Raw genomic sequence first — 7,556 nt, 5'->3', positions numbered from 1 at the left:
GTTGGCCTGACATTGACCCGACATAAACACAGAATTTACCCGACATCGACCCAACATTTGGCCGACGTCGACCATAAATTGACCTTACATTGATCCAACATCGGGCCGACATATCTGTTCGGGATCATTATTCTGGGTTTCTTCCATACTCCACTGCCGTATATCAATTGTATATAACGTCTCGTGACAGCCTGTTCGTGACAGCCACTTGGGTAAGCTGAGGGATGTCGTCGGTTTGTGAAGGCTGTTATGACGACAGAAACATTGAGAACCTGGAACCTGGAAATGTATAAATACAGCCCATTCGGTTCACTACGCTCCAAGCACGATGATTTTAGCAAAGCGGGTATAGATGCGACTGTTCTAATACAGCTTTCATTCGTTCGTGCGTGCGCTGTTGCCAATACACTTCGAATTCAGATCTGAACGTACGGTAGCAAGCGGTAGTAAAGCACACAAAGCAACAGTCAATTCATGTATAAACCAGCTGTCGCGAGGAGGCTGTACTATTTGGAAGCCTGGGTGCGACACATCTATTCATTCATTCATTCATTAGATTCATTTACCTAGCATACGCTGCATCTACTTTTTCAACGCTGCCTATGGACGAGTGCACCGATGAATTTGAGTTCATTCACACGAGAAAAAATGTTTACTAATCATGAACGCTAAATGTTCATTATTCATTATTCATGAACATTTAGTGTTCATGATTAGTAAACATTGCCAGCAGCTTGTGTCACTTTTTTCGAGGGAGTGAATTAAAATCCTTCGGTGCACTCGTCCATGCTGGTGAAGATGGAAGAAGATTCGAGCAGGCTTGCTGAAACTCCTCAAACTCACTGCAGGTTTTAAAACAGTCTTGTCCTGCGAGTTTAGCTAGCCCTCACCTCGAGTGAGTGGCGGTAGAAATATGGAAGAAGTATACAAAAACTCCTCGAGAGAGAGGGAGAGTGAACTTCAGCGAGAGGATGATTTGACGTGAGGTGCGCTTTTCGAGACTCCGGATGGCTTTTTTGTTCGACGCAAGAAGCGCAGAATTCACCCAGAGTGAGAGTAAGAGCAACAATCAATACGAAACTAACGATTTAAAATTGGCTCACTACTTGACTAGCCTATTGGTCCCAAGCAAATCGATTAAAGTACCCCATTCTTGTATAAATTTCAGTACTACACTATGTTTGTTTTGATTCGCTATGAAAGTTTGACAGATAAAATGAGGGGTTAGTGGATTTTCCTATGTTTCGAGGGGTTAATCAATTAGCTTAATTAGTACCAGAGCTGAGCCAAAAAGTTGAGCACGTTTCTTCGGGACTTACTAGTCTTAGAGTTACCTCTATGGTAAGAGCGTGTGATAGAAAACATGAACATGAATGGCAGCAAACCTCACTCTCATTTTAGCTGAAGCTCAGTGGAATGATTTGGCAGTAGGCATGGACGAGTGCACCGATGGATTTGAGTTCACTCACTCGAGAAAAAGTGACACAAGCTGCAGGCAATGTTTACTAATCATGAACACTAAATCTAGATAAACATTTCAAAAGGTCCTATCTGCATTGATCGATTATCTTGATCGACTTTCTCTTTCGTCAATAACTCAGCTGCAAAACTTTCCCTGTTGTATTTGACGTTTTGGACGCTAGAGCCTTCTTATTAACAGGAAATCCAAACTTTGCCTGACGAATAAACTTCTAATATTTAAACAAGTTTTTAGACCGGCCATGCTTTACGCTGTGCCAATATGGTCTAGTTGTTGCACTACCAGGAAAAAAGCACTTCAAAGGATTCAGAACAAAATTCTGAAGATGATTTTGAAGTTGCCTCCCTGGTACAGTACTACCGAAGTACATAGAATTTCGAATGTTGAGACTTTAGCACAAATGTCCAACAAAATAATTAATAATTTCCGGCAAAAATCGTTACAATCCTCAATTGCAACGATTAATTCCCTTTATACTTAGATAAGATTTAGTTTTAGTTATTTAGTTTTAAGCTATCAATTGTTATACTGACATGCAGGTTTAAAAAACCTGTTTAAAATACATAATTGCCAAGACAGGAACAATGTAAAAACACTTAGATATATATCATAACAATTAAGGCTGGTAAGTTGCTGTAGTAACTGGAGCACCTAGGTTAAAAATGATATGTAATTTATTTTGAATTTGGAACAAATAAAGAGTTAAAAAAAAAAAAAAAAAAATACAAAAACTCCTCGAGAGAGAGGGAGAGTGAACTTCAGCGAGAGGATGATTTAACGTGAGGTGCGCTTTTCGAGACTCCGGATGACTTTTTTGTTCGACGCAAGAAGCTCAGAGTTCACCCAGAGTGAGAGTAAGAGCGTGTGATAGAAAACATGAACATGAATGGCAGCAAACCTCACTCTTATTTTATCTGAAGCTCAGTGGAATGATTTGGCAGTAGGCATTCTACTCCTCAGAAAAATGCTACGCTCGGCTCATTTCAAATTCGCGAGTGAATCTCCATCAAGCCTGGAGCAGCGAGCAAGGATATGGAAAGATGCTATGTGAATGACCAAATAAAAGCAAGAAGGAAAGGCAGCAGGCGAGACAATGAAGTTGAGTTTGACTGCAAATGAGGTGCAAACGTTTGTTTTAGATTCAATTTTCGAGGATTATTAAAAAAGGTATTAAGTAATCGGCTTCGATTTTTATAGTGCAGTTAGTAAGTGAATGCAAGTGAGGAAGTGAATGCTATTGTGAAGTCGATTTCTGATGCAGTCTTATCTCACTGGAGGAATACAGCGGCAGCGTGCGAAGTCCGGATGGCTCAGGTGCCATCTACTTAGACGAATTTACTAATGACCAACCAAAGGCCTTTGTGGTTACCGAAATAGCCGAACAGTTGTATGTTGCTGAACCGTGCCTGCACACAATGCTGCTTCATGGAAAACGTGTATACCTGATTGTGTATGTGGACGATATTTTGGTTGGTTGCGAAGATGAAGCGAAGATCGAAGCGGTATATAAAGTGCTGAAGCAGTATTTCGAAATCACCAATCTTGGAGAGCTCAATTACTTCTTGGGACTAGAGATTCGGAAGGAACATGGAAAGTACAGTGTTTCAGTGGAAGGGTACATCGATCGTGTTGCGGAGAAGTTTGGGCTCCGTGATGCAAAGCGGGCGAAGACGCCAATGGAAGAGGGTTTCCAGAGCACGGAAGATAAAAGTCCTCAACTGTCGGACGGGATGGATTATCCAAGTATTGTTGGAGCGCTTCTCTACATTTCCGTGTGTGCTAGGCGGGATGTAGCAGCTTGCGTAGCGATATTGGGTCGTAAAGTGAGTGCGCCTACGTAGGCGGATTGGATAGCGGCAAAACGTGTTGTCCGCTATTTAAAGGCAACGAAAGAGTGGAGATTGAAGTACAGCGATGCGGCTGGAAAGCTAATCGGATATTCGGATGCCGATTGGGCTGGTGACGTTGGTACAAGAAGATCAACAACAGGATTCGTCTTCCACTATGCCGGTGGAGCAGTATCGTGGGCTAGTCGAAGGCAAAGTTGCGTCACACTGTCTTCGATGGAATCCGAATATGTGGCGCTGAGTGATGCTAGTCAGGAACTGATCTGGCTTCGGAGCTTGCTGAAGGACATGGGTGAACAGCTGAGCGATCCTGTCAAAGTGATGGAGGATAACCAAAGCTGTATACAGTTCGTAACCTCAGAACGCAAGAGTCGTCGGTCCAAGCACATTGAGGTGCGGGGACATTTCGTGAAACAACTGTGTGATGACGGATGCATCGAGTTGCAGTACTGTCCAACTGAAGACATGGTGGCTGATGTACTCACTAAACCGGTGGGTTCAGTGAAACAGATGAAGTTTGCACGGATGCTGGGATTGTCGTCATAGGATGGCAGTGTTCGTTGAGGAGGAGTGTTGGTGTAACAACGGTCATGCCACCTTTAACTACACACCTTGATGCAAAGAGCTATCCTGTAGTGACAGTGATAGCGAAAGAGACGGTAGCAGAGCGAGAGCGCAGCATCAGCCTTCTGCTGTGTGCGCCATTTTGTATCATTCGCAAAAGTAAACTCGATGTGTGTACATCTCGTGTAAATAAAGTTTATAGCATCAAACATTAAAAAAAACTCGGCCTTTCATTCCGCTGGAACTTCAGTCCAAGACCCCCGCCATTAACAAAAACGTCCTTCCCGTGACAACCGTGGAGATGCAGAGGTATACTCGGTCTCTAGTAGCAACGGCCGTTAAAATAACAATCCTGTCCCTCCCCGATGACCGTAAGGACGTGGCCGACGCCGTTATTGACCTCAAAAATAAGGATTCTCCGGATTTTGTACACTGAGAATGGATTGCTAGTCCCAAACCCCATTCATATGGTTCTTTGTGCAAATTTCGCTTAATCTGATAAATCACGGAGTAGCAACTACTGAAATGTATGATCGTTAATGCTCATGCTCAGCTCTGCTTGTTCTTTCTTATAACCTCTGGTTAAATCCTTTGGAACAGTATTCTTATTGAATGAACTTTATTATATATTTTTTACAAGCTGATGTTGAATCAATCGGTGGAAAAGTTTATTCAGATTGTATAGTTCTTTTGCTATTTCCATGTGTAGACACTGAAAGCTAGGATTAGTCATTTAATATTTAACGTAACGGTCATTACGTCTGTCAAGTATTCTTTCCACTATTTGGCTTCACAACTAGATGTACCACCATTTGACCTTATGTCCCTCTTTGAATCATTCGACGTTTTATCCTTTCGACGTTTTGTCACTCGACCTTTTTTTCCTTCCGTCGATCTTGTTTTCCGTGCTGACCACCAATGCTGCCGACGTCAGGGAGGCAGCTCCCACACCTGGATCCTACCTATCGACCTATCATTCATGAACCGGGGACCAACGGCGTTACTTCCCTTCCGTAGGAAGGCGTGATCGGAGATGTTATGTCTCAGAACATCCCGGCGGCGCCGAGATTAAACCCAGGCCTGCTGGGGTGAGAGGTAATCACGCTTACCACTACACCACCGGCGCCGCTGTCTCGACCTTTTGTCATACAATCGTTAAAAGAAACGCACAATCAGTACACATTACAAGACATAAGATCATATTTTATTCACTATTTTAGAGAGAGTTTATTTTAGAGGAGTTTAGGAGAGTTTATTATAGGTTTTGCATTGTTCATATTTATTAGTATCGTTTATGTCATACTCGGTGTAACTTTCCAACAATCATTTTTCTAATGAATTTCCCAACCAATTGTCCACACCTTCTCATTCCCAATTCAAATTTTAAGCATTCAAACAGGTCGAAACGACACAGGAGATCTGTTTGCAAATACATCATCAATATGTTCGATATCACACAATTTGCTGTTAACCATCACACACACTCAGCGTGCTCCGCTGTGTCACTTTAGACCAAATAGTTCGCCTCATTCGAATCGAACAGAATGTGCTTCAGGCCCCCGTCACTCAGGTGCATATTCTCCTTGCGGAAATGGTACGGAATTTGCTTCGATCCCGGCGACGGGCACGGAATGGCCACCACGGCCACTTCGCGCAGCTTCGTCATGTGCACCAGATTCTTGTAGAACATCCGCACCACCATCCAAATGACGACATTGAATACCGTCATAACGGCGCAGAAGCCCCCTGAAAAAAATAAATTGTCGCAATCACACTCATGTGCCATTATTAATGTTCTGAAATTAGATTTTCTTACAATACTGCCACTTTCCAATGACGGAATAGGCCATCTTGTTGTAGCCGAATGCGATCATGACGGATGCCGAGATCAACGTTCCGAAAAAGTCCACCACCATCCACGGGATGAAGAACTCGTGCCGGTTGCGGAGCGTTCCGATCAACAGACCCAGACAGCTCAGAACGTAGATCGTCGCCAAGGTGGTCCCAATGTACAGCATACAAAGTGTGACTGAAAAAGTTGAAAATTAATAAATATCTCGGCATGCAAATCGCCTTCAGGGTAGACATCACGCAATGCACAACAAACAGCACGCATTTGAAGGGTTGCCAAAAAGTGGAAAATAGGGCAACTCACCCGACGCAAGGTTGGCAGCCGACTTGAAGCGCAGCTGGTTCATGGTCTCGCCTTTGGCATTGGTGGGAATGTAAACATACTCCTCCCGCTCCTTCTGATCGGCAATGTCCGCTCCGAGGATGGCACTCATCTCCTCTGCGTGGGCCAAACCCAGCAGCATGATGAAGAGCAAGACATGGGCAACTAGCTGTGGAAAACATTTTCAAAATTATCATTATTGTCTTTCGCTTGTACTTTTCCCTTCTAATTGAAGCAAAACCGTACCACTTTGTAAATTGCAATCAGAATGGTCGAGATTCGTAGGTACTTGGGCGACACGGGGACCGTGACGATTTCCCTGACTTTATCGATCAAACGCATTTTCAAAGCTTCTTCCTCGGGCGAGTTTCTAAACCTGCGAGCAGTCTTTTGTGCGATATGACAAAGGAAACGACACTTGTGCTGGCGATTCGCACTGGATTCGAGTTTTCACGAGGCTCTTACACAATGATTTACACTATTTTTCACACCGAAATGTAAGACAATATTCCGACCGTCGAACGTGGACTACATTCTGGCGTAATGGGAAACACGAGAATGAAAATTTCCTTCCGTCGTGTCGTGCGTTGTTTGTGCTACACACACGGAGGAAAACGTTCATAAAGGAATGGAAGAGGATTCTGCGCGATACGGGGAAATGGGATGTAAATAGAGAGCAAATAAGGGTGCTTTGGGCCATATTGGACTGTTGGGAACAACTGACACGGCCGTTGAAAACAACTCAAAAACTAAATAATGAACTTCATACATTTTAGAAAACGAAAATTGGGATTTTGATCTAAGTTTCGTCCTACTAAGTACAACCCGTGCTTAACCTCCCTTTTTCGAACGCCTTCGCTCCATGTTGTAAATATTAATTAGCCATAAATAAAACTAGGATGAAATAGATCTAATACATACGCAAAAAGCTATGCCTAAGGCTGATTTACTATAAAAATGGAATGCCTCGCGAGTAATGCTACTCGACCTTCTGCAATTTCTCCAATTTCTGAAGTGAAACCTTCGGGAAAAATGGGAAAAGAGATTAACCTCCTTAAATATGGCTCTAATCAGGATTTGGGAGGTGTTCAGATGCTCGAAATTTTCATACCAAAATTTCTGAGTATGAAATATTTCAAAATCCTTTATTTGTCGGCCGGGGGGCTTCCCAAACCTTTAAATCGATTTATCTCCTTAAATATGGCTCTAATCGCGATTTGGGGGGTGTTCAGATGCTCGCAATTTTCATACCAAAATTTCCCAGTATAAAATATTTCAGAATCCTTTATTTGTCGGCCGGGGAGCTGTCCAAACCTTTAAATCGATTTATCTTCTTAAATATGGTTCCAATCGCGATTTGGGGGGTGTTCAGGTGCTCGAAATTTTCATACCCAAATTTCCCAGTATAAAATATTTGAAAAACCTTTATTTGTCGGCCGGGGGGCTTCCCAAACCTTTAAATCGATTTATCTCCTTAAATATGGCTCTAATC

General features: G+C 42.9%; 1 protein-coding gene across 1 annotated transcript; it reads right to left on the bottom strand.

Moving 5' to 3' along the window:
- Positions 1-5,073: 5,073 nt before the first annotated feature.
- Positions 5,074-6,638, bottom strand: Fie (Fire exit). The gene is made up of 4 exons (XM_065226215.1): positions 6,311-6,638; positions 6,047-6,233; positions 5,708-5,920; positions 5,074-5,637 (listed from the first exon to the last, which is right to left on the bottom strand). The coding sequence occupies exons 1-4, from the start codon at positions 6,404-6,406 to the stop codon at positions 5,399-5,401; spliced, it is 735 nt and encodes a 244-aa protein (XP_065082287.1). The 5' UTR covers positions 6,407-6,638; the 3' UTR covers positions 5,074-5,398.
- Between the last annotated feature and the right edge of the window lie 918 nt (positions 6,639-7,556).

Source organism: Ochlerotatus camptorhynchus, unplaced genomic scaffold (assembly GCF_037179485.1).
Source record: "Ochlerotatus camptorhynchus isolate MF236.1 unplaced genomic scaffold, CSIRO-AGI_Acam_v1.1 ptg000247l, whole genome shotgun sequence".
NCBI classification, from domain to species: domain Eukaryota; kingdom Metazoa; phylum Arthropoda; class Insecta; order Diptera; family Culicidae; genus Ochlerotatus; species Ochlerotatus camptorhynchus.
The sequence above is the reverse complement of the archived record's forward strand: the minus strand, read 5'-3'. Positions and strand labels throughout refer to the sequence as shown.

What these genes read in the sequence shown, in the direction of transcription:
- Fie (XM_065226215.1), bottom strand. Translation starts at nt 6,406, where the DNA reads ATGCGTTTGATCGATAAAGTCAGGGAAATCGTCACGGTCCCCGTGTCG. An exon ending in TGATTGCAATTTACAAAGTG is followed by an intron (nt 6,234 to 6,310) that starts GTACGGTTTTGC and finishes TGTTTTCCACAG; the next exon opens with CTAGTTGCCCATGTCTTGCT. An exon ending in GGCTGCCAACCTTGCGTCGG is followed by an intron (nt 5,921 to 6,046) that starts GTGAGTTGCCCT and finishes CAACTTTTTCAG; the next exon opens with TCACACTTTGTATGCTGTAC.